Below are 26,475 nucleotides of genomic sequence, written 5' to 3'. Positions count from 1 at the left end.
AAAAAATCACAACTTTTAATACATATGAAATAAGGAAAGTATCCAGGTTATAGAAGATTTTAATATCAAAGTATAATTTACATGATTAAAAAGTTCTGGTTTCTATACAAAGTAATCTACTTAGACAGTATAAGAAGCTGATAATGTATAATTTCTAAGTAACATCAAGTGATTTTATCTTCTCATGTTGCAAATGAAATGTTAATGGCCTAAAAACTACACAATCTGCCACGGATGCCAATAAGGAAGAGTAGCACGTATCAGCAAGTCATCAAATGTAACAAGTTCCTGTTTTTCTTGTTTGTGATCCCCAAACCGGCAGCATTCTCGTTTCATCCACTCTGCTCTTATGTATTTGAAAAGCGGGTGCTATCCATCTGCCACAGGAGCACTGTTCACCATACCAGTTGAAAGAACCCAACTTGGCATTGCATTTGGGGCAGAGAAGCTAAAAGAAAACAGACATGTTACTTTTTCTTTCACTTTTATATAAAACAAGTAATTCTTTGGTAACACAGATCATGGAAAGACATGGCTCACAGCTTCAAGGAGCTGATGATCTAATCAGTGAGATGAAATGTAATGGATAGTAGACTACAATAATCGTTAAAGTTTACGTTGTACTCTGGGAGTATAGAGAAGGAATAGATTAATTCCAGAATGAAAGGAGAAAGGTGAAGACTGAGGCATGAAATAGAAGATTTCATGACTATGGCATATATGGTGACTTTTTTTTTTTACCTAAAGACTTAAATTGTTGTTTCTAATTAGCGAGTACTAAGACTAGAGCGTTTCAAGCAAACAGCACAGTAACATGAGCATACCTGATCCACACTTTACATACACTCATCATAAACAAGGTGAGACAGAGAAATCTTTCATTATCCACACACCATATTATGTGTTTACCTTTAAACCAGCTATAAAGAAAGTCTGTACATAAAACTCAGAACTAAAATTGATTACACAAATATCTACAAGTTTTTAGTTTGACAAAAATACCATATTCCTCAAAACAATTAAACACAGAATTACTGTATGATCCAGTAAATCCAATTCTGGGTATATACTCAAAAGAAATAAAAGCAGGGACCCAAACAGATACTTGTATACCCATGTTCATAGCAGCATTATTCCCAATACCCAAAGGGAGGGCGCAACCCAGATATCCGTGGATAGCTGAGTAGACAAACAAAATGTGGTATACACATAAAATGGAATACTATTCAGCATTAAAAAGGAAGGAAACTCTGACACATGCTCCAACATGGATGAACCTTGAGGACCTTATGCCAAGTGCAATAAGCCAGCCACAAATTTATGAGGCACCTGGAGGAGTCATATTCATAAAAGCAGAGAGCAGAACAGTGGTTGCCAGGGACTGGGGAGGAGGCAGTGGGGGATTAGTGTTTGATGGGTATGGCATTTCAACTGGGGAAGATGGTGGTGATGGTTGCACGATGTGAACATTCTCAATACTACTGAATTACACACTAAAAACAGTTAAAATGGTAAAATTATGTTATGACTATTTTACCATAATTTAAAGAAACCATGTTCATAATATATGTATGTTAGGCCACTTGTGCTGTACACCTTCAACTTATTTTTTTTTTACACCTTCAACTTATACAATGCTGTATATCAATTATATCTCGATAAACTGAAAAAAAAAACTATCTCAAAGCTGAGATAAGCAACAGACTGGAGGAAACACCTGCATTATGTGAAACACTAGACTACAGAAACAGCTCCTGAATTCCTTAGAAAAAGACAAAACCCATGGAAATGCACCAAGAAGATGAAGGAAATTTCCTGCAAAACAAAGTATAAATGCCTGATAAGTAGATAAAGATGTTGGTCTCAGCAGTAGTCATAGAGATTCAAATTAAGACACCTTAGGATTAATGAATTTTTTCATCTCATCGACAGACAAAACCTTACTGATTTTATAATATCCATATGCCAAAGGTATGGGGAAATGAGTAAATGCATTCAACGCTGGTGAAAGGCAAATTTGTGTGGGCACTGTTAAGGTCAGCCCAGAATATTAGTAATATTTAAAAATGTACACTCTTCAAGCCAGGAATTCCACTTCTACGTATATATTCTATACGAAAATAAATTTACAAATAAGTATGCACATATGTGACCTAGAATATTTCACAAAAAAATAAAATAAATGCCTTTATCTTGGGTGCTTCCCAGATTAAATAAAAGCAGCAAGGGAATTCCCTGGGCATCCAATGGTTAAGACTCCACGCTTTCACTGCTGAGGGCCAGGGTTCAATCCCTGGTCAGCAAACCAGGATCCCACAAGCCACAAGAGGCAACCAAGATAAATAAAAACAGCAGGGCAAAAACATAAGCCACAAAAGAAAAAACAGATAAAGTGGACTTCAACAAATAGTATCAAAAGTAGGAACTGACTTCTGTACAAGGTTTATTTGGTAGCGATAAAAATGGTGACAGATTCTAAAACCTGTGAACATACTAAAAACCACTGAACTATACACTTTCCATGGGTGAATTATATGGCAAGTGAATTATATCTCAATTAACCAGCAGCATCTGAAAACATGGGTTTGAATATAGGGTACCCCCTTCTAGGCAAGACATTAACTAATGTAGATTAAGTTTCCGCCTATATAAAATGTGAATATATATATCTGTTCCGTTTTATAAAATTATTGTATTCTTCAAATGAAATAGTGAGAGTTTCCTAAAAACTCACTATACAAACTTAGATAATCTTTAAACATCATTACATCTTAGATTAAGAATATCTTTACATTAATATCAAGTAAACCTAAGAGTTGTAGCTGTCACAGGATGCTCATATGAGCTGCATTCTTTAGAATTAGTAAGAAATGAAAAAGAATCTCATAACAAACGTATAAAACTAAAAGAATCAAGAAAACAGAGATACATAGAGCCAAAGGAGAAAAAAGGAAGATTAAGAAGAAATTTTAAATCTAATTTTAAAATCCATGATTTTCTCTACTTCTTACAAAGCTCAAGTTTTGCTAAATATTTTCTAACTTGTCTTAATTTGAAAAAATATAAACAATAGACTTAAAAGGAATTAACTGAGACCAAAAGCTCTCAACCAAAAAATGGATCATTATTTTAGATCACTTGGTTTTTATTTATCTTTGATAGAATCTTGCCTATACTACAAAGATATAATCTTTAGAAAGAAAGCAGTTAAGACGGAGTAAAACACTAGTTAAAGTATGGTTTAAAATGAAAGAAGGAACAAAACACAGATGACATAATAAAACTAAAGAAAGTAAAATGTGTTCTCACCTGTCCATCCATCACTCCCAACAAAGTGGATTCCATCCACTGTACAGGTTCAATGAAGTAAGATGTACACTGAGCCTGACTCCCTGTGGAAAGCACGGGGGATGCTGTCATCCTCTTGTGGGCAAAGGCTGTAGGACCACTTCCTTCATTATGATCCAAAATGCTAGAACTTCTAAATAAAGATCGCCTGCAACCCCCAAACAAACAAAAACATAAGTGATTTCCAAAAGGATGGAAAAATAGATTAAAAGTGCACTATTTCTTAGAGAGCAAGTTAATATAACAATGATTATACTGTTTTAATTTTTGATAACCTCTACAAGTAACCAGATAACTTTTAAGAATTCATATTCTTCTTGAAACCAGATCTGAATATGAAATTTCTCTATTATTCCATTAAACAAATTCTTCCTACAAGATTTTAAGAAACTGAAACTTTCAGTACTTTTCTACTGAGACAGAGTAAAATCTCCAGAGGATACAAAATATTTTACCTGCACTTTCTACATTTGTAGAGACCCCCATCTTTCAATCCTTGTGAAATGGCAGATGGGTCAACAGCAAAGAGTTCTTGAGGTAAGTTCTGCAATTCTACGTAACATAAAATGTATCCATTTGTCAAAATCAACTCTGCATTTTCAGACAAAATTCAGTTTGTGTCAAATTGAGGCAAGTTGCTCAGTGGTAAAGAATCCACATGCCAATACAGAAGACGCAGGTTCGATCCATAGGTTGGGAAGATCCCCGGGAGAAGGAAATGGCAACCCACTCCAGTATCCTTGCCTGGGAAATCCCATGGACAGAGGAGCCAGTCCATGGGGTCACAAGAGAGTCAGACACAACTTAGCAACTAAACAACAAAATGCTAATCTCAGAAATTAAAAAAAGTCTCCCCTGTTGAGCAATGAGGACGAGGTGGGAGAGCACAGCGATGCAGCCCTTGGCTTCCAGGCACAGACTGCCTGACTTCAAATTTGAGCCAGCCATTTACAAACCATGTGACCCTGAACAACCTATTTCTTGCTAAACCATGGTTTCAAAATGAAATAAAAGTACCTGCTTCAAAAGTGAAATAATGCACCTGAAGCATCTAGCGTCAGAGTAAACTACATCTAGAAAAGACTGAATGTGCTGTGCTTAGTTGCTCAGTTGTGTCTGACTCTTTGCAACCCCATGGACTATACAGCCCACCAGGCTCCTCAGTCCATGGGATTTCCAAAAGCAAGAATACTGGAGTAGGTTGTGATGACCTCCTCCAGGGGATCTTCCCAACCCAGGAATGGAATCCAGGTCTACCACATTGCGGGCGGATCCTTTACCCAGGCTGAGCCACCAGGGACACCCACAAAGGACTGAATACATACTGCCAATTATTACTTACCTGGATACTTCTCTGTAACCTTTTGTAAACGATATTGTTTATAAACTGCACTGGAGGTATCTACTTCACAGCCCATTGCCTGATATAATTTCAGTTGCCACTCAAACCCCTCATTCATCCTGTAAGGGCAAACAGATACAGAGTTAAATTTTCTTTAAATAAATAAAACTGCATCACAAAAGCAGAATTATTACTATAACAAGTAACTCACTTGGCCTCTGGCTTGACAGACTTAAGGTTTTCATAGGCTTTTTCAAAGGTAAGCTGGTCAGTCTTCATTATAAAAGCGGTTATGACCGTCACACTTCGACTGACCCCTGCATGACTGAAAAAGAAACCTTTAAAATATCAAACAGCAACAATTACAAAAACAAAAAAACCCACCCCCTATAAATGGTAAAGTTTGGGGTCCACTTCTTGTCTGCTTCTTCTAGTCAAGTAAATCCTTTGCCTCTGAAATACTACTGCTGTACAAAAGAAGTATTCCTTTATTTCCTTATTCATTTTTAATTCTGAACCATGTGAATGCATTACCTACTGAAAAATAATTACACTAATTTTTTAACATCTTATAATGGCTTCAGAACAAATCTAAACTCTTTTGCTCTTGGTTTTAAAGGCCCTGGAGATCTGGTCCCAAACTTCTATTTTATCACTACCTTATGTTCTTTATGTAATATTTATAACAAAGGCTGGCTGTAAAATTGCTGACTCAGTAAGCGTAAACTTGTAATTACACTCTTTCTGCCACTGCTACGTACTAATCAAATTTTCTCTCCCCAAATTTCCCCTACATCGGCCACGCCTGCCTCAAACAAAAACAATGAAAACAGCCTGTTCTCCCTCTGAAGTTTGAATAACCTTAACCTGTATTACAATAATCTCTCTTACTACACACCTCGCATCCTAGTCTGCATTTCCTCAGTATGTGTCTGGCTACTCGAGAAGAGATTTAAACTCTTTAGATGTAGAGACTTAGTCATTTATCTGAAGATTCCTCCTACCCTCGAAAACTCAGCGGCTGCAGAATGAACCAACACAAACAAAATGAATGAAAAGCCTGCGAATCGTCAAGGGACCGTGTCCTGCCCACTCCTCTCTCTGACACAAGCCTACGCAAGAGGGTGGAGGTCCTAGCGGCCCGACAGCCCTCTGGTCCTCTTCTGGGCCCTGGGAGGGAAAGGGTGAGGTGGGCCAGGGTAGAAGCGTGGCGCGTCGCTCTCCCCACGGACCCGACCACTCACCAGTGCACCAGCACCGCGCGGCCCTCGGCGCGAGCCTGGACGATGAAGGCCACACAGCGGTCCAGATGACTGAGCAGGTCGGTCTCGGGTCTGTCCAGCGCTGGCACGAAGAGACTCCGTAGACCCTCGACCCCAGCCCCCGTTTTGAAGTTAGGCTCCTCCGAGTCCACCGTCAGCACTGCCGTGACGCCCGCCTCCCTCAGGTGGTCTGGCTCCGCGACGGCCGCGGCTCCACCCAAGAACAGCCCCGGACGCACTTCCAGCATGTGCCTGGCAGAACCGGCCCAGCTCTGGCCGCTGATCTGGTGCTCGCAGCCATGGCTCCCGTCCTGCGCCTCCAACATGGCGGCGCCCGGAGGCCGGGCTGCGGCGGGCCCTACCACCGAGTAGGCAATCGGCTAGAACGTCCTTATTGTAGGACCAGCCGGTCTGAGTGGCGCCGCTCCTGCCTCGGAGGATTTCGTCGACCGCGGGAACGCGGATTTACTGGGGAAGGTGACGAGGCTTCGGCCTGGGCGGAGCTACGGCCTGGGCGGAGCTAAACCCCATTCCACCGGCTTCCGAACGCTAACGCAAATACCTACAGGGTTTGTCAGGCTCTTAGTGTTGAGATTTTACTACATTTCTGCAGAAGCAGAAAATTGATTCAAGTTGAAATGATGGTCCCACCAACTGAATCAGTACCATAATCTTATACATTTGAAATACAACACTTTTACAGTACGTATGAAACCATTTGTTTGTAGTTCTCGAGTGACTTTTTACTTTTTTTTTCTTTTTGCGCCCCCCCTTTTTTTTATTGGTATGTGACTTCTTGTTGGTGTATATTATTCTGTATATTTGAAAATATTGATCCCATGGTTTTGTGCCAGTGCACTCAAAGACCACCAAGAATCCAAGTGTAGTTTTAAATAAATTGAGTTTATTACTGAATCATGAACTGTATAATTTTGGGAAATGCAGGTCTTAAGACAATGTTTACTTCAGTTCAGTCGCTCAGCCGTGTCCAACTCTTTGCGACCCCATGAATTGCAGCACGCCAGGCCTCCCTGTCTATCACCAACTCCTGGAGTTCACTCAGACTCATGTCCATTGAGTCGGTGATGCCATCCAGCCATCTCATCCTCTGTCCTCCCCTTCTCCTCCTACCCCCAATCCCTCCCAGCATCAGAGTCTTTTCCAATGAGTCAACTCTTCGCGTGAGGTGGCCAAAATACTGGCGTTTCAGCTTTAGCATCAATCCTTCCAATGAACACCCAGGACTGATCTCCTTTAGAATGGACTGGTTGGATCTCCTTGCAGTCCAAGGGACTCTCAAGAGTCTTCTCCAACACCACAGTTCAAAAGCATCAATTCTTTGGCACTCAGCTTTCTACAGAGTCCAACTCTCACATCCATACATGACCACTGGAAAAACCATAGCCTTGACTAGACGGACCTTTGTTGACAAAGTAATGTCTCTGCTTTTGAATATGCTCTCTAGGTTGGTCATAACTTTTCTTCTAAGCAGTAAGCGTCTTTTAATTTCATGGCTGCAATCACCATCTGCAGTGATTTTGGAGCCTAAAAAAATGAAGTCTGACACTGTTTCCACTGTTTCCCCATCTATTTCCCATGAAGTGATGGGACCAGATGCCATGATCTTCGTTTTCTGAATGTTGAGCTTTAAGCCAACTTTTTTCACTCTCCTCTTTTACTTTCATCAAGAGGCTTTTTAGCTCCTCTTCACTTTCTGCCATAAGGGTGGTGTCATCTGCATATCTGAGGTGATTGATATTTCTCCCGGCAATATTGATTCCAGCTTGTGCTTCTTCCAGCCCAGCGTTTCTCATGATGTGCTCTGCATATAAGTTAAATAAGCAGGGTGACGATATACAGCCTTGACATACCCCTTTTCCTATTTGGAACCAGTCTGTTGTTCCATGTCCAGTTCTAACTGTTGCTTCCTGACCGCCATACAGGTTTCTCAAGAGGTCAGGTGGTTCCCATCTCTTTCAGAATTTTCCACAGTTTATTGTGATCCACATAGTTAAAGACTTTGGCATAGTCAATAAAGCAGAAATAGATGTTTTTCTGGAACTCTCTTGCTTTTTCCATGATCGGCGGATGTTGGCAGTTTGATCTCTGGTTCCTCTGCCTTTTCTAAAACCAGCTTGAACATCTGGAAGTTCACGGTTCACATATTGCTGAAGCCTGGCTTGGAGAATCTTGAGCATTACTTTACTAGCGTGTGAGATGAGTGCAATTGTGCAGTAGTTTGGGCATTCTTTGTCATTGCTTTTCTTTGGGATTGGAATGAAAACTGACCTTCTCCAGTCCTGTGGCCACTGCTAAGTTTTCCAAATTTGCTGGCATATTGAGTGCAGCACTTTCACAGCATCATCTTTCAGGATTTGAAATAGTTCAACTGGAATTCCATCACTTCCACTAGCTTTGTTCATAGTGATGCTTTCAGAGGCCCACTTGACTTCACATTCCAGGATGTCTGGCTTTAGGTGAGTGATCTCACCATCGTTATTATCTTGGTCGTGAAGATCTTTTTTGTACCGTTCTTCTGTGTATTCTTGCCACCTCTTCTTAGTATCTTCTGCTTCTGTACGTCCATACCATTTCTGTCCTTTATTGAGCCCATCTTTGCATGAAATATTTCCTTGATATCTCTAATTTTCTTGAAGAGATCTCTAGTCTTTCCCATTCTGTTCTTTTTCCCCTGTTTCTTTGCCTTGATTGCTGAGGAAGGCTTTCTTATCTCTCCTTGCTATTCTTTGGAACTCTGCATTCAGATGCTTATATCTTTCCTTTTCTCCTTTGCTTTTCACTTCTCTTCTTTTCACAGCTATTTGTAAGGCCTCCCCAGACAGCCATTTTCATCAGGCACTCTATCTATCAGATCTAGTCCCTTAAATCTATTTCTCACTTCCACTGTATAATCATAAGGGATTTGATAATCATAAAAGAATCATAAGAGAATGTTAGGAAGATCCTATTACAGGATTTTGGGCTTCCCAAGGGGCACCAGTGGTAAAGAACCCGCCTGCCAATGCAGGAGACTTAAAAGACCTGGGTTCAATCTCTTGGGTCCAGAAGATCCTCTGGAGGAGGGATTGGCAACCCACTCCAGTATTCTTGCCTGGAAAATCCCATAGACAGAGGAGCCTGGCGGGCTACAGTCCATAGGGTCGCAAAGAGTTAGACACAACTGAAGCGACTTAGCATGCATACAGGATCTGAGCTTACATTAGATGAGTTAGGGCTAAGGGGCTATGGAAGCAAGACTTTGCTCTGGATTGGATGCTGTCAGGAAGTGGAGGTGATTCTATGATTCAGTATGTTAATAAATCTTACCAAAGGGAAAGAAGGCTAGAGAGACACTAAAGCTGTTATTGGTCAAGAAATAGCAGTCATGGTACTTGCATAATGATGGAAACATGGGGCAATGCAACAGAATAGAGAGCCCAGAAATAAACCCTTACATATATGCGCAAATGATCTTTGGCAAGGGTACCATGACCAAACAATGGTTTTGTCAACAACTTTTTGGACATGACACCAGAAGCAATAAGTGGGACTATATCAAACTAAAAAGTTTCTGCATAGCAAAAGAAACAGTCAAAAAAAGGAAAGGGCAATATACAGAATGGGAAAAAATATTTTCAAACCATATATCTGATAAGGAGTTAATATCCAAAATATATAAAGAACTCATACAACTCAACTGCAAATAAAAATAGAAAATGGGCAGAGAAACTGAAAAGATATTTTTTTTTTCTAAAGAAGACATACAAATGGCCCACAGGTACATGAAAAGATCCTTAATATCACTACCCAGCAGGGAAATATAAATCAAAACCATGATAAGATATCACCTCACACTTGTTAGTATGGCATTAAAAAAAAAAATAGGTAGCATGCTGGTGAGGCTGGTGGAGAAAAGGGAAAACTTGTGCATTGTTGGTGGTACTATAAATGGATATAGCTACTCCGGAAACAGTATGGAAGTTCTTCAAAAACTTAAAAACCAGAGCTACCATATAATGCGGCAATCCCATTTCTGGATATATGTCCAAAGGAAATGAAATTAGAATCTTACAGAGATATCTGCACTCTCGTGTTATTCACAACAGGCAATACATGGAAGTGACCTAAATGTCCATCTAAGCATGGATGGTAAAGATGTGATTTTTTTATATTATGAATATATATTCATATATATGTGAATATATTCAACATATATGAATATATATTGAATATATATGTGAATGAATATATATGAATATTGAATGAATGAATATATATGAATATATATTATTTAGCCAAATGAAAGTAGGAAATCCTGCCATTTGTGATAACATGAATAGAACTTTGAGAGCATTATGCTAAGTGAAATAAGTCAGAGAGAGAAAAACAAATATTGCATCATATCACTTACATGTGGTAACTGAAAAAGCTAACTCAGAAACAGAATACAATAATGGTTGCCTAGGGCTGCAGGGAGGGAGAATTGAAAAGTTGGCCAATTGGTATATTTTCTGTTTTTCAATGAAATGGTTAAGAGTAAATTTTATGTTTTTTCATCATTTTTTTTAATAGCAGTTAGTCGTTTTAGCTAAAATAGAGGTATGTTTGGTATTTTGTAATTGGACAATTTTCATGTTCTATCTTATTCAGACATAATGATGCTGGTCTTTGTCTTACTTCATCATGATCTCAGAGTTGCCTTGTCTGATGTTGATTTTCTATGAAGTTGTTTATGTTCAGCAGGACAGGAAAAAACACCTAACTGTGAGTGCCTGGCCAACTATAGCAACACTAAGGAAGATCTACTTCATAGTACCAAGCCAGCTTCTGGATGCCAGGGGTCTGCTTTTCTCTTTCTCATATATGACTTTATGATTTTCAAAGAGACTGAGACTTGGGGCAGGAACACTTGACCCCCATCTAAGTCAAATGGAGGAAGCAGCAACTACCTGTGCTTGGAAACACTTAAGTGGGCAGCCTGTAGGGATAGAGGAAGAGTGGTATCTTCCCTTACTCCTACCACAGGCTCTGAACCTCTTAAGGGTAAGGACTTTGCCTTTTCATCTTTGGGCTAATGATGCTGATTATTCAGTCTTTCGAATGTTAGAAATGAAAGGGAAAGGAGTACCAGAAAAGACACTGTACACTTCCCTTTCAGTATCATATCCTTCCCCATCCCAAAGGCTTTATCTCAAAGGCTCACTCAGTGTTTTTGCTGCAGAGTCATGTTAGCAATCTTCTGAGCCCTTGGTTGAATCAACTCAGCCTTTCTCACTTTATGGTCCTGGAAATATCTCCTTTGTGTCAGGCTCTACAGTAGATGCTGAAGCTATAAAATGAATAAGAGTCTTTTCCCTTAAGGAACTTAGAGAAAAACTGGAGTAAAATATTAAAAAATAGCCTAATAGTGTTTTGACAAGAGCAAGGGCAAATCACTAAGAAGAATGCCAGGGGTGGCATGTAGGGAATATATTAAAAATACTGAAATATATGTATCAAACTATTAACAATGGTTATTTCTGGGAGCTGACATGAAGAGACGTACATGATAGGGTTTATACACCTCTTCCTGTATAATTTCTTAATACACTTCTTTCTGTATAACAGTACATGAACCATGAACTTCCAGATGTTCAAGCTGGATTTAGAAAAGGCAGAGGAACCAGAGATCAAATTGCCCACATCCTCTGTATCATGGAAAAAAAACAAGAAAATTCCAGAAAAACATCTACTTCTCCTTTATTGACTATGCCAAAGCCTTTGACTGTGTGGATCACCACAAACTGTGGAAAATTCTTCAAGAGATGGGAATACCAGACCACTTGACCTGCCTCTTGAGAAATCTGTATGCAGGTCAGGAAGCAACAGTTAGAACTGGACGCAGAACAACAGACTGCTTCCAAATAGGAAAAGGAGTACGTCAAGGCTGTATGTTGTCACCCTGCTTATTTAACTTCTATGCAGAGTACATCATGAGAAATGCCCGGCTGAATGAAGCACAAGCTGGAATCAAGATTACCAGGAGAAATATCAATAACCTCAGATATGCCGATGACACCACTCTTATGGCAGAAAGTGAAGAAGAACTAAAGAATCTCTTGATGAAAGTGAAAGAGGAGAGTGAAAAAGTTGGCTTAAAACTCGACATTCAGAAAACTAAGATCACGGCATCTGGTCCCATCACTTCATGGCAAATAGATGGGGAAACAATGGAAACAGTGTCAGACTTTATTTTTGGGGACTCCAAAATCACCGCAGATGGTGACTGCAGCCATGAAATTAAAAGACGTTTGCTCCTTGGGAGACAAGCTATGACCAACCTAGACAGCATATTAAAAAGCAGAGACATTACTTTACCAACAAAGGTCCATCTAGTCAAAGCTATGGTTTTTCCAGTAATCATGTATGGATGTGAGAGTTGGACTATAAAGAAAGCTGAGTGCCGAAGAATTGATGCTTTTGAACTGTGGTGTTGGAGAAGACGCTTGAGAGTCCCTTGGACTGCAAGGAGATCCAACCAGTCCATCCTAAAGGAAATCAGTCCTGAATATCCATTGGAAGGACTAATGTAGGAGGTGAAACTCCAATACTTCGGCCACCTGATGCGAAGAGCTGACTCACTGGAAAAGACCCTGATGCTGGGAAAGATTGAAGGCAGGAGGAGAAGGGGATGACAAAGGATGAGATGGTTGGATGGCATCACCGACTCGATGGATATGAGTTTGAGTAAGCTCTGGGAGCTGGTGATGGACAGGAAAGCCTGGCGTGCTGCAGTCCATGGGGTTGCAAAGAGTCAGACACACCTGAGCAACTCAACTGAACTGTATAATTTGAATCTTTTCAAGAAGTATTATTAAAATTATTCATTGTTAACAATCATAGATATTTACATTCTGGAAAAATGGAGGAGGGGGAGAATTAAGGGTTAATCTCCTAGACATTTTATTCAGTTCAGTTCAGTTCAGTTCAGTCGCTCAGTCATGTCTGACTCTTTGTGACCCCATGAATCATAGCACACCAGGCTTCCCTGTCCATCACCAACTCCCGGAGTTCACTCAAACTCATGTCCATTGAGTCGGTGATGCCATCCAGCCATCTCATCCTCTGTCGTCCCCTTCTCATCCTGCCCCCAATTCCTCCCAGCATCAGAGTCTTTTCCAATGAGTCAACTCCTCACATGAGGTGGGCAAAGTTTTGGAGCTTCAGCTTTAGCATCAGTCCTTCCAATGAACACCCAGGACTGATCTCCTTTAGGATGGACTGGTTGGAACTCCTTGAAGTCCAAGGGACTCTCAAGAGTCTTCTCCAACACCACAGTTCAAAAGCATCAATTCTTCAGCACTCTGCTTTCTTCACAGTCCAACTCTCACAGCCATACATGACCACTGGGAAAACCATAGCCTTGACTAGACGGACCTTTGTTGGCAACGTAATATCTCTGCTTTTGAATATGCTAGGTTTTGAATATGCTATCTAACTTTCCTTCCAAGGAGTAAACGTCTTTTAATTTCATGGCTGCAATCACCATCTGCAATGATTTTGGAGCCCCCCAAAATAAAGTCTGACACTGTTTCCACTGTTTGCCCATCAATTTGCCATGAAGTGATGGGACCAGATGCGATGATCTTAGTTTTCTGAATGTTGACTTTATTAAGGTAGCCTAAATCATTCCATCAGCTTTATTAGTTTTCTGTTGGAAATTAGCTTTTTTCCTCAACTCCTTAAAATGAATGTAGGTTCCTTCAAGGATGGGAATGAGAGACATATCAGAATTGTTACTAAACACTCATATAGCCTGGCTCAGTGTTTATCTGTATCTGGGTATACCTCGATTCCCAAAGCTGAAAGGTATTTACCAGCTTCTGTATTTGTATGCCTGGCCACCAGGTGGCACCATGTGCCCTTTTGCAAAATATATTAACTTCCCTTAACTCCAGTATTCTTGCCTGGAAAATCCCATAGATGGAGGAGCCTGGTAGGCTGCAGTCCATGGGGTCGCGAAGAGTCAGACATGACTGAGCGACTTCACTTTCACTTTTCATTTTCATGCATTGGAGAAGGAAATGGCAATCCACTCCAGTGTTCTTGCCTGGAGAATCCCAGGGACGGGGGAACCTGGTGGGCTGCCGTCTCTGGGGTCGCACAGAGTCGGACACGACTGAAGCGACTTAGCAGCAGCAGCAACCTCCCTTAAAAGAGAGAAACGCATATATGACAACCTGCAACAAAAGCTGGATATTTGGCCCAGGGAAAGAAATTTGTCTTTAGAGAGGGAGCTGGGTTGCTTCTTGTCAAGGAGAGAAGAGGCTCTATGCCTCTACCTGGCATTGGTAGGCTCAGGCGTGCACTACCCCCAACACACACACAATTTATCTGTTCATTTTATCAGGAGCAAGCCTATATCACTGATAAACATGAATTAAGCAAAAATTCTAAGAGATATTCAAGTATGTGGTGGCTTGCGTTTTAAAAAGACATCACTCATTCTATATAACAAGGCCTAAATCAGATGAGAATACACATCACCCTACCTTTCCATTTATGGTTGCTTTCAGAATGTTTCATCTTCTAGAGCACAGTCACAAGTATGATTTAACACTTTCACCTTTAAAAAGATTTGCTGTAAGTGCATATTTATGCTGAGCAATGAGTAGGGAAATTTCCCCTCTTCTGTCCCATCGCCTCCCCATCATGGTCCAAAGACAAGTTCCTCTTTTTATCTCCAGCATGCTGCCTGGGCCCTCCTAAACCCAGTGAATTATCAATAAGTGTTTGTCAATTATCTTAATGGAACTTAAGATCTAGGACAGTTATGGAGATACATGTGAAATGTACTTTAAAGCCTCCAAATTAAAATGTGGAACAAAACTATAAATGGTGACAATAACATTATTTTGTCTGTGTTCGTGAGTAGAAGGTGGACACCTAGAAAGTGATGAGTTCAGATTTGACACTGTCTTTGAGGCATATAGAGAAAACCCAGGTCTGAATCCCAAGCTTCTGACTCTGTTACCTACCAATATGTAATCATGTGCCTGTAGAAATTTATATGATTTCTCTAAGCCTCAGTTTCTTCACCTGCAAAATAGGAATGCTGTGCTGTGCTGTTCTTAGTTGCTCAGTTGTGTCTGACTCTTTACCATCCCGTAAACTGTAGCCCTCCAGGCTCCTCTGTTGATGGGGGATTCTCCAGGAAAGAATACTGGAGTGGATTGCCGTGCCCTCCTCCAGAGGATCCTCCCAACCCAGGGATCGAACCCTAGTCTCCCATAGCAAAATAGGAGAAATTATAGCCACATTGCAGAGTTCTAATAAGAATTAACTCGTCAACATGTGTTATCACTGGGAGAAAGAAATCCCAAGCAGCACCATTGCCCCTGAAGCTGCTCGTAGAGGATGCCGCGCAGGAGAGGCTGAGCTGTGGCGAGGGAGAAACAACCGCAGATGGCATGTCCTGAGGAAGTTGGTGAGCAGAGATAAACCACTGAGCGTCATCAGTCCAGGAATTCAGTGGTCATGAGACTTAGCGGTAAGAGCACTGTAACTACCCATCCTGCTTCAACCACATTCTGAAGTCACGTATGAATGTAGAGTCTATGTCTTGTAAAAACGTGTCCTCCTTCCCTAGAAGGGCACCTGTTGTCAAGATTCTGAGGGAATAACATCACCATGAAACCCTGGGAAGAGATGACTGAAGCAAGTTGAAACCCCCTCCTTATGTAAGGATAGCTTGGTCCACGGACCCAACAACTTCCCCTGCCTTACTCCCAACTGTGTCCCCCACCCACCCGTAATATTTGAAAGCTCATCGCATTTGGGGACGAGCCATGTGAGAAACACTGGGGCAGGAACTGGTTAGTGATATTTGGGTTGTGCTCTCAGTTCCTTTTTGACTAAAAGAGAAACTGGTAAACAAAGAGTCAGATGAGTAGAGCAAAGATGTTCTCTATTACATGTCAGAGGTTTGCTGGGTTACATTTTGCAAAACTCCTCTCCCTCCATTCCTCCCCAGACAAGCATAATACAGAGAATGGCCAAAGTTGCCCTTTCCCAACGTCACAACCTTTGGAGTACTCTCACTGCCTAAATGTAGTCCAGTGTATTGTAATGGAAAGAGCTCTGGACTTGGATGCATGTTCTAGACTTCAGTTTTGGTTCTATCATATATCAGTTTTATAATTTGGCCAAGCCAGTTAAGCCCTCTGAATTTCAGTGGCCCCACCCTAAAATAATGCCTTCTCTAACATTCCCTAAATGATTTTCAACTATAAAAATCAGAAATTCTATAAACTTTTGGTCAGTACGCAGAATATTTCTACATCCTTTAAAAATGCTGTTCCTCGCCCCTCCTTATACCAAATATACTCAGCTGCTTCTTCTAAGTGTGTTTCCTATCAACTATCTCATATTTTCCAAAATGTATTTTTAGAAAAGGCAGAGGAACTGGAGGTCAAATTGCCAACATCTGTTGGATCATAAAAAAAAAAAAAAGGCAAGAGAATTCCAGAAACTCATCTACTTCTGCTTCATTGACTATGCTAGAGCCTTTGACTACGTGGATCACAATAAACTATGGAAAATTCTTAAAGAGATGGGAATATCAGACCACCTCACCTGCCTCCTGAGAAACCTGTATGCAGGTCAAGAAGCAACAGTTAGAAGCAGACATGGAACAACAGACTGGTTCCAAATTGGGAAAGGAGCGTGTCAAGGCTATATATTTACAAATATTCAAGATGGCAGGAGGAAACTGTCCACATAAAGAGAAAAGGCTAGATTTGGATGTTCAATAGAAGCATTTTATATGGTTCCAAAGTGGAGATGCAGCCTGGAATATGGTGAAGCCCTTTGACTCAAGACTTCACTATGCAGACAGAGGTGCAAATACCGACATTCTGTATTAAACTGCCAGTATGAACAATGCTTGGAGGCTCAGACCAAAAAAATTATTCATTTTGGCTGGAGGAAACTGGGGAAAATTGTCCAGGAAGGCGGCATTTGAGTTGGGTCTTTCCCACAGGTGAGGGAAAGAGCTATGAGGGAGAAAGGGCTGGAAGAGTAGTCGGAAGACAGAGAGAAGTGAGGGAGGAGGCATAGAGATATGAGGGCTGAGATGCTTGAGAATGTTTCTTTAAGGGCGCCCAGCGTCTGAGAAATACATGATTTATCCTGAGACTTCACAAGTGGTCATGGGGCATGTGTTAGGTTCCACCAACCAGTGCAGTCCTAACAGCAGCCACACAGAGTTGTAGCTGTTGTGAAGGGAAGAGGCTACTACAAGTCCTGCACAAGCCTCAGGTTTATCAAGCCCCTTGCACACAAGGATCTCAGAATTCCTTAGTGGGGTCACAAAATATAACATGGGTAGTGGGGTAGTGAGTGGATGAGCCCCATCTGCTTCTATACCTTTAGGGTATCGAACCATTACTGGTTGTCTCTAATCCAAAATGGTGCAGGTTACTGCAGGAATTTCTTGTATGCACTTAAAAAAAGAAGCAATTCATATGAATTCTAGCATTATCAACTGTAGAAAGCATGATCACTATAGTTAATAATACTGTTTAAAAGTCGCTGAGAGAGTAGTAGATCTTAAAAGTTCTCACCACCAAAAAAAAAATGTAACTATATACCGTGGAATCTGCCTGCAATGCAGAAGACATGGGTTCAATTCCTGAGTCTGGAAGATCCTCTGGAGAAGGAAATGGCAACCCACTCCAGTATTCTTGCCTGGAGAATCCCATGGACAGAGGAACCTGGCAGGCCACAGTCACATGACTGAGTGACTTTCACTACTTCACTGTGTACAGTGGAGGATGTTAACTAGACTTATTGTGATGATCATTTTGCAACATATACCAATATCAAATCATTATTTATAGAACTGAAACTAGTGTTAATATAACATTATGTGTCAATTGTTGTTGTTATTCAGTAGCCCACTTGTGTCTGACTCTTTGGGACCCCATGGCCTGCAGCAGGCCAGACCTCCCTGTCCCTCACCATCTCCCAAAGTTTGCCCAAGTTCATGTCCATTGCATTGGTGATACCACCCAGCCATCTCATCCTCTGACACCCTCTTCTTCTACCCTCCATCTTTCCCAGCATTAAGGACTTTTCCAATGAGTCAGCTGTTCATATCAGATGACTGAAATACTGGAGATTCAGCTCTAGCATCAGTCCTTCCAACGAGTATTCAGGGTTGATTTCCCTTAAGGTTGACTGGTTTGATCTCCTTGCTGTCTGAGGGACTTTCAGGAGCCTTCTCCAGCACCACAGTTCGAAGGCATCAATTCTTTGGCATTCTGTCTTCTTTACAGTCCAGCTCTCACAACCGTACATTGCCGGGGTCCAGCCCCAGTGGATCCAAGGTAATTCGAAGCAGGGACTGGAGTCGGCAATTGATTTAGAGAGAGATAAGGAAAGAATGTCGTAGATAAGAAAATAGAGGAGAGAAAGAGGCTGATGTTCCTTGGTTTACATAGAAAGCCAATAAAACCCCGAAACAAGGAGTTTGCCCTGTTCATGGAGGCCACAGGTGCCCTCCTGGTCTCCCGAGGGAGTGAAGATGCAGAACATCTTCCCGTTCAGGTCTTAGAAACCCGGGCAGATAAGTGAATGCAGGGAGCCTCTATGCTCCAAGGGATCAACCTGAAAAAGAGAGTAAGAGAGAGAAAAAAAGGAAAAAAAGAGACATGGGGTGACCAAGCTTCTTCGAGCAAGGCCTGTTACTTTTATTTTCAAAAGAGACTTTTATACCTTTCCCACAAATAATGTTGTGTACATTATCTTCTGGCCTTGGAGGCCTGTGAAACATTTTATGACCCTCTTTTGATAAAGGCTGCTCAACCAGAAAACTTATTTTCCCTCAAAGTGTTTTTTCTTTATATTTCTAATTTATGTCAGCCTCAGAAAGTATGAAACAAAGTTACATTTCTCACTGAGCAATGGTGCAGTAAGTTACAACAAAGAAAGAACCAATTAGCTCAAAAGTCTGATATGGTTAATTTCAAGGCTACTATTTTGTTTTCTTACATTCCAACTATATTAACTAAGGCACTCCCAGGTGCACAGTGGATAAGAGATATGGGAACTTAGCAACAAGCACTGGCCCAATAATGAAATCCTACACCAGCACTACTCTAATAACTTTTAACTCTTTGAAAGGCTCTATGTTTTAGGCTTCCCGTGCCTCTCACAGTTGAGGGGCTGTAAACAATCACATAAGTAGTTGTAAAAGTCCAGGTAAACCTGTCAGGCAAGTTAGAGAGCCATCAGAGGGGTCTGAGCTGAGACACTCCTTTTATATGCAGGAGACTATTAACTGGAGCTCTGTTAACTTTTTCCAGAGAAAGGTGGTCGGGGATAGCCCCCCTGTAATGTCAGAAGAATAGGTGGAAAGCATAATGCAGTAAGGCAGGCAGACTCTGGTTTTGGGGGTAGATGCTCAAGAAAGTCCAGGGGGACCCCTGAGGCCTGACCCCGCCTTTGCGTTTTGTCAGGCCCCTTTCCTCATGACCTTTGCCATGGGCGGGATTCCCCATGCTGGCTTCTGGCAGTACGTGACCACTGGGAAGACCACAGTCTTGACAATGTGGACGTTTGTCAGCAGAGTAATGTCTCTGCTTTTAACACACTGTCTAGGTTTGTCATCGCTTCCCTGCCATGAAGCAGCCATGTTGTGATTTCGTGGCTGCAGTCACCATCTGCAGTGATTTTAGAGCCCAAGAAGAGGAAGTATGTCAATGATATTACCTCAGTCAGAGGAGTGAAGAGAGGAAAGGGAAGAGAAAGGAAGGGGAAGGGACGGGCAGGCTGGTGGATGGGGAGGAGAAGTGGAAGAAGCATCCACTAGGGGCCAGCATGACTTTACCAAGAACAGTTTTGCCCTACTAACCTGTTCTTTTTCTGACTATGACTAAACAGGCAGATAAGGGGAGATTCTCACCCACTGAATCTGTACTTCCACAGTCTTGTAGATAGATCTCCTCATGAATAGGGAATAATCGATGTGAGAGTTGGACTGTGAAGAAGGCTGAGCACCAAAGAATTGATGCTTTTGAACTGTGGTGTTGGAGAAGACTCTTGAGAGTCCCTTGGACTGCAAGGAGATCCAACCAGTTCATTCTGAAGGAGATCAACCTGGGATTTCTTTGGAAGGAATGATGCTAAAGCTGAAACTCCAGTACTTTGGCCACCTCATGCGAAGAGCTGACTCATTGGAAAAGACTTTGATGCTGGGAGGGATTGGGGGCAGGAGGAGAAGGGGACGACAGAGGATGAGATGGCTGGATGGCATCACTGACTCGATGGACATGAGTCTGGGTGAACTCCGGGAGTTGGTGATGGACAGGGAGGCCTGACGTGCTGCAATTCATGGGGTCGCAAGGAGTCAGACACGACTGAGCGACTGAACTGAACTCCCAAACTCCCTAACTATCCCTTCTTCCCACCCTTCCCTCCAGCAACCATAAGCTCATTTTGGAAGTCTGTGAGTCTGTCTCCAGAAAGAGAAAGGAAAAAACCATGTGATATCACTTATACACAGAAGCTAAAATATGATACAAATGAACTTACTTACAAAACAGAAAGAGACTCAGAGAAGGAACTTATGGCTTCCAGGGTAAAGGGATGGTTAGGGAGCTTGACATGGACATATACACACTGCTATATTTAAAACAGATTACAAACAAGGACCTACTATATATCACATAGAACTCTGCTCAATGTTGTGGCAGCCTGGATGGGAGGGGAGTTTGGGGAAGAATGGATACATGCATATTTGTCACTAAGTCCCTTCACTGTTCACCTGAAACTATCACATTGTTTGTTAATCAGCTATGCCCCAAAACAAAATAAAAAGTTTTTTAAAAAAATGATGATACATGTATGTATATACATACATATATACACATACATACATACAGTAGACTACTACTCTGCCATAAAAATGAATGAAATAATGCCATTTGCAGCAACGTGGATGGGCCTAGAGAGTGTCATACTGAGTGAAGTAAGTCAGACAGAGAAACCATGTGATATCACCTATATACAGAACCTAAAATATGACACAAATGAACTTATATATGAAACAGAAACAGACTCACAGACACAGAGAACAAACTTGCCGTTGCCAGGAGGGAGGGGAGAGAGGGGAGGAATGGATTAGGATTTGGAGATACAAACTATTATGTATATATGGATATAGGATGGATAAACAAGATCATAGTATGCAGCACAGTGATCTATATCAAATATCCTGTGATAAACCACAATGAAAAATAATAATATGAAATAAACTTCTTCTTAAAAAAAGAAATAAAGGTTGGATATTAGAGCAATTGAGTTAGTAATTGGTTAAATAATTGCACCCAAAGAGAGGGGAAAAAAAATGGATCAATGGCAATCATAAGAGAAATTTCTAATAAGATAGAGCCATCATCTAAATTTCTTTAATCTGTTTTACTCAACTTTTTTTTTTAGTAATTTGTATTACAGTGCACAACACATGTTTATCTAATCTACATGTGTTACAGCTGAGAGGGATTACATTTGGATCCAAAATTGTCTTTGTCCAGCTAACTAAATTCAAAAAAGAGAAATATAAGATCCTGGACTTTGGTCCCTCAAATGAACTACATAAATATAAATTGGGTGTCAAAGAGGTATGGCTTAGATAAAACATTCTCTTGGGTTTGCAAGCAATAGCTTAATGAAGCTGGTCAATACTACCTGACTCCTGGGAGAGTGGCTATCCTTTAGGCCCACTGAATTCCTTCTTAAAAGACCTGAGCTCTATTTCTACCCCACCACTCACAAGTCTTACAGTTTCTGCATCTTCATTTACTGACCTCTAAAATTAACAAGTTGCCGTAAATCCTTAGGTCCTTCACAATAGTAAAAGTCTACATAGGACTCATCCCTTTATGGTCCATGGAAGTGGGATGAACCTTCTCAAATGCCTTTCTGAACTAAAGAGCCTAGAAAGCAAAAAGGGATCAAGACTCCCCTGCAGCTAGGTCTGGCCACTCAGAAGCCCTCAGACGACATATGGAAGGTGAAAGTGAAGCAGAGGCTGTACTTCTGCAGCTTCTGTGGCTTCTGGAAACCAGGTGGATAATGCTCTTGGTTTCTTCAGCAGCAGCAATATCAGTGATCCCAGTGGATTCCGGTGGATCTCTGTGGTGCTGAGAGGCAGGGCCCTGAGCATCTATTTCTTGGACCATAGCAGACAGGGTATGCTGAAAGCACAATTCATGGAATGATCAAAATTCAGCTTTCTTAATCTTTCATGATCCATTCCAGATTCATTCAATGGAGTAATCCCCTGCTCCTCTTGCTACTCAAAGTGTAACCCAAGAACTAGCATCACTGGCATCAGTTGGGAACTTGTTAGATATGCAGACTCTCAGGTCCTACCCGAGACCCACTGGATCATAATCTGTATTTGCAGAAGAGCCCTGGCTGATCCACGCATATATTAAAGTTTGAGCCAATCCCTGACTTTTCTGCTGCTCTTGGCAGTTCATATTCCTTTAACGACTTTAGGCCGCAAATATAGTTTCAATTTATGAATTAGAATGCCCAGTCTTAGATGTTAATCAGAACTTCAAGCTTAATTCAGAGATAACTCTTTGTCCTCATACATATTGGGTTTAGGTCCGGACTTGGGAAAGCAGCTTGAAGGAGCTTGATTGGTTTCCCTCTGTCTCTCTTTCTGCATCTCCTTAGTGTTTGTTTTATTTTTACCTCACCCAGGCCAAAGACGGGGATACCAGGGAAGGGAGGAAGGATAGGTAAGGAAGTAGAAAACTCTTTGGATGAGCAGCTTCCTCCTCTCTGAGTTTGGAGGTGACTATGGCCAATTCTTTCTCCCATGAACACATTTTGTGGACTTTTTGGAGGTGTTCATTTTGGGGGACTGATCCCCTCTGATATTCAAGACAGGTGTATCTTTTTCCAGGTGTTCACTTGCACCTCTTTCCTCAATCTCTGGGAATCCAGACTCACCTCCAGCTTTTCTGGTATTTTTTTCTACCCCTTCTGGTGGCCTTATTATACAGGAACCAAGCCCAGGGGCCACTAGTGGTAAAGAACCTGCCTGCCAGTGCAAGAGATGTATGAGGTGTGGGTTCCATCCCTGGGTTGGGAAGATCTCCTGGAGGAGGGCACAGCAACCCACTCCCCCACTCCAGTATTCTTTCCTGGAGAATCCCAGGGAGAGAGGAGACTGGTGGGCTATGGTCCACAGGGTCACAAAGAGTCATGTCTGACTGAGGTGACTTCGCACACACACACGCAAGATAACCCCATGGCAGCTCTCTGTCTTTCATGCGCCATGGAAATATGTACATTCCTAGCTTTGCCGCAGCAAATTCTGTAGTGTAGAATCCCAAAACAGACTTCTCCATCCTATGGCCACAACTCACCTTAGCTTTCTCAGGAGTGAGTCAGGCCCAGTTCCCTGTGCCTTGCAACTGCGGGGAACACATTTCAGACCTCTCTGGGTGAGGCCATGGGACTGCACTCATTAGGCTTGAGGAGGAGAGGATAAGCGTCCCCAGACTCCCCACTATGAGTAAGAATTGTGATGGAAACTCTTCATATGTCAAAGAAAGCTCTTCATAGACCCTCTCTCCCCTCTATATTCTAACCCCTTTTTAATCTTCTTGATGTGATTTCAGAGTCCAGAAGTGGGAGAACAAATCTTTAGTCATTTCCTTTGTAAATTCTTTGTATGATGATCTGGCTTCAGAATTCCATGTCTATTGCATTGCATCATGAAATATCACTTTTGACATCCTGTCACAAGTGCAATTGCTTAATTGTAAAAAAATAAAAATAAATTCTGCCTTACTGCCTTTTTCTCCCTGGACACACCCAGTCAGTTATGGGTCCCACATTTTAAATCAAATACAGAGATGTGCCCAGAAAAGCCAGGATGGGGAGGAATTCAAAATTAAGAACAGTTGAAAACACTGAAACAAACAGAGTCTATCTTTAAGAAAACTAAGCATGACTTGTTGCTGCTGCTGCTAAGTCGCTTCAGTCGTGTCCAACTCTGTGCAACCCCATAGGTGGAAGCCCACCAGGCTCCTCCGTCCCTGGGATTCTCCAGGCAAGAACACTGGAGTGGGTTGCCATTTCCTTCTCCAATGCATGAAAATGAAAAGTGAAACAGAAGTCGCTCAGTCGTGTCCAACTCTTAGCGACCCCATGGACTGTGTGACTTAAGCAATGTCTTTAAACATCTAAAGGCCCAACAAGAGGATGAGGAATTAGATCTGTTGTGTGTAACTCTAGGAGGCACAGTGAGTAGAAGCTATAAAAAAATCATTTTGCTCATTACCCATAGGAAGAACTTTCCAATTGCCAGAGCTATCCCAGGCAGCGCAGTGATAAAGAACCTACCCACCAATGCAGGAGACACAAGAGATATAGGTGTGATCGCTGGGTTAGGAAGATCCCTGGGAGTAGGAAATGGCAACCCACTCCAGTATTCTCACCTGGAAAATTCCATGACGGAGGAGCCTGGCAGGCTATTGCCCATGAGGTCCAAAGAGTCAGACACAACTGAGCATGCCCACACATCCTAATGCAAAGTGAATCATCCTTGGGAGGCAATGAGGACCGCATACTCACAGGAAGTCAAACATGGCCACATGGCAGGAGAAGTTTAGCATCGTAATAAGTGGTTTATTGGTTGAACTAAACAGCTTTTAAACTCCTTTCAGATTTTTTGAGGACTTCCACTTCAACTGAAGACAAAGCCCATCTTTAGTCTCAGGCTACACATAGGGTCATGTGTAACTTTTTTTCTAGACATATTGAAATTTGCTTTTAGGATACATTTTGCATTTCATTAATTCTAAGAGATAATTTTGTTCAAACTACTTTTAATATCTCTGAAACTACAATGCATCTTATGATTGTCATCGTATCATAGTTTTCATTGCTTAAATAAACATGAACATGAAAGTACTGGTTTCAAAATTTAAGAATGGGTATGAGCATCTTGGGAGAAATTTCTAGAGACGACAGTGAAACGTTCATAGGTTGTGAGAAGTGGAATGGGTGGTGTATCAGACATGTTTAGCAACATTCCTGAAAGTGAAAGTGTTAGTCATTCAGTCGTGTCTGACTCTTTGTGAGACCGTGGACTGTAGCGCACCAGGTTCCTCTGTCCATGGAATTTTCCAGGCAAGAATACTAGAGTGGGTAGCCATTCCCTTCTCCAGGAGATCTTCCCACCCCAGGGCTCAAAACCAGGCTTCCCACAACTGAAGTCAAAAGTAAGTTAACTCAAGATGATTGCAAAACCAGCTTACGAGTCTGGCAATGATGACTGTTATTCTTGTAATGGCTTCTTTTAAGAAATGCTGCATTATTAACACTCTTCATAGGAAAGAGCTCGTTTCAAGAATGGGAAAAAATCTTTGATAAATATGAGTGCGGAAAGTGATTTAGAGAAGTCAATGTCTGAAAGTGAACAGTTTTAGGAATACCTCATCCAATTTATAGATTTCCCTTATGTTGTCCTTTTTATGCATACTTAAGAGTGATATAAACTGTGGAAAATTCTGAAAGAGATGGGAATACCAGACCACCTGATCTGCCTCTTGAGAAAACTCAGGAAGCAACAGTTAGAACTCATCATGGAACAACAGACTGGTTCCAAATAGGAAAAGGAGTGCGTCAAGGCTGTATATTGTCACCCTGCTTATTTACCTTATATGCAGAGTACATCATGAGAAACACTGGGTTGGAAGAAGCACAAGCTGGAATCAAGATTGCTGGGAGAAATAGCAATAGATATGCAGATGACATCACCCTTCTGGCAGAAAGTGAAGAGGAACTAAAAAGCCTCTTGATGAAAGTGAAAGAGGAGAGTGACAACTTGGCTTAAAGCTCAACATTCAGAAAACGAAGATCATGGCATCAGGTCCCATCACCTCATGGGAAACAGATGGGGAAACAGTGGAAACAGTGTCAGACTTTATTTTGGGGGGCTCCAAAATCACTGCAGTTGGTGACTGCAGCCATGAAATTAAAAGACGCTTACTCCTTGGAAGGAAAGTTATGACCAACCCAGATAGCATATTCAAAAGCAGAGACATTACTTTGCCGACTAAGGTCCGTCTAGTCAAGGCTATGGTTTTCCCAGTGTGAGAGTTGGACTGTGAAGAAAGCTGAGTGCTGAAGAATTGATGCTTTTGAACTGTGGTGTTGGAGAAAATTCTTGAGAGTCCCTTGGACTGCAAGGAGATCCAACCAGTCCATCCTAAAGGAGGTCAGTCCTGGGTGTTCTTTGGAAGGCCTGATGCTAAAGCTGAAACTCCAGTACTCTGGCCACCTCATGCGAAGAGCTGACTCATTGGAAAAGACCCTGATGCTGGGAGGGACTGGGGGCAGGAGGAGAAGGGGACGACAGAGGCTGGATGGCATCACCGACTCGATGGACATGAGTTTGAGTGAACTCTGGGAGTTGGTGATAGACAGGGAGGCCTGGCGTCCTGCAGTTCATGG

General features: G+C 41.7%; 1 protein-coding gene across 1 annotated transcript; it reads right to left on the bottom strand.

The window, feature by feature from the left end:
- Positions 1 to 6,377, bottom strand: DUSP12 (dual specificity phosphatase 12). The gene is made up of 6 exons (XM_005677142.3): positions 5,935 to 6,377; positions 4,902 to 5,015; positions 4,691 to 4,809; positions 3,804 to 3,900; positions 3,310 to 3,496; positions 1 to 448 (listed from the first exon to the last, which is right to left on the bottom strand). Exons 1-6 carry the CDS (start codon positions 6,276 to 6,278, stop codon positions 272 to 274), a joined length of 1,038 nt encoding a protein of 345 aa, XP_005677199.3. The 5' UTR covers positions 6,279 to 6,377; the 3' UTR covers positions 1 to 271.

Source organism: Capra hircus, chromosome 3 (assembly GCF_001704415.2).
Source record: "Capra hircus breed San Clemente chromosome 3, ASM170441v1, whole genome shotgun sequence".
Taxonomy (NCBI): domain Eukaryota; kingdom Metazoa; phylum Chordata; class Mammalia; order Artiodactyla; family Bovidae; genus Capra; species Capra hircus.
This window is presented reverse-complemented; position numbering and strand designations above follow the sequence as displayed.

Coding starts and splice junctions, on each gene's coding strand:
- DUSP12 (XM_005677142.3), bottom strand. CDS start 6,278: ATGTTGGAGGCGCAGGACGGGAGCCATGGCTGCGAGCACCAGATCAGC. Junction 3,901..4,690: donor GGTTACAGAGAAGTATCCAG/GTAAGTAATAAT, acceptor TATGTTACGTAG/AATTGCAGAACTTACCTCAA. Junction 449..3,309: donor TGGGAGTGATGGATGGACAG/GTGAGAACACAT, acceptor GTTTTCTTTTAG/CTTCTCTGCCCCAAATGCAA.